General features: G+C 48.5%; 1 protein-coding gene across 1 annotated transcript in view; it reads right to left on the bottom strand.

Annotated features, from left to right (window-relative positions):
• LOC127751893 (zinc finger protein ZFP2-like) overlaps positions 1 to 363 on the bottom strand; it is a 1,315-nt gene extending 952 nt beyond the window's left edge. Inside the window, exon 1 of the mRNA XM_052276141.1 lies at positions 8 to 363. Coding sequence (XP_052132101.1) covers positions 8 to 314 — 307 coding nt within the window. The 5' untranslated portion in view covers positions 315 to 363. The remainder of the gene's footprint in view (positions 1 to 7) is intronic.
• Positions 364 to 369: the final 6 nt, after the last annotated feature.

Raw genomic sequence — 369 nt, 5'->3', positions numbered from 1 at the left:
TGAGTAAATTTCTTCGGGCACACGGTGCAGCCGTAAGGCTTCTCTCCCGTGTGTGTTCGCATGTGTGAGCGCAGATTACTACTTTGAGCAAATTTTTTCTGGCACACTGTACACCTATTAGGCTTCTCTCCCGTGTGTGTTCGCATGTGTGAACGCAGATTGCTACTTTGAGTAAATTTCTTCAGGCACACACTGCACTCAAAGAGCTTCTCTTCCGCGTGCGTTTGTAAGTGTGACCGCAGATGACCACATTGAGAGAATTTCTTCTGGCACACGGTGCAGCCATAAGGCTGCTCTCCCGTGTGTGTTCGCATGTGTGAACGCAGATTACTACTTTGAGTAAATTTCTTCGGGCACTCAGTGCACCCA

The sequence above is a fragment of the Frankliniella occidentalis genome, unplaced genomic scaffold (genome assembly GCF_000697945.3).
Source record: "Frankliniella occidentalis isolate FOCC.00 unplaced genomic scaffold, Focc_3.1 Scaffold1869, whole genome shotgun sequence".
NCBI classification, from domain to species: domain Eukaryota; kingdom Metazoa; phylum Arthropoda; class Insecta; order Thysanoptera; family Thripidae; genus Frankliniella; species Frankliniella occidentalis.
This window is presented reverse-complemented; position numbering and strand designations above follow the sequence as displayed.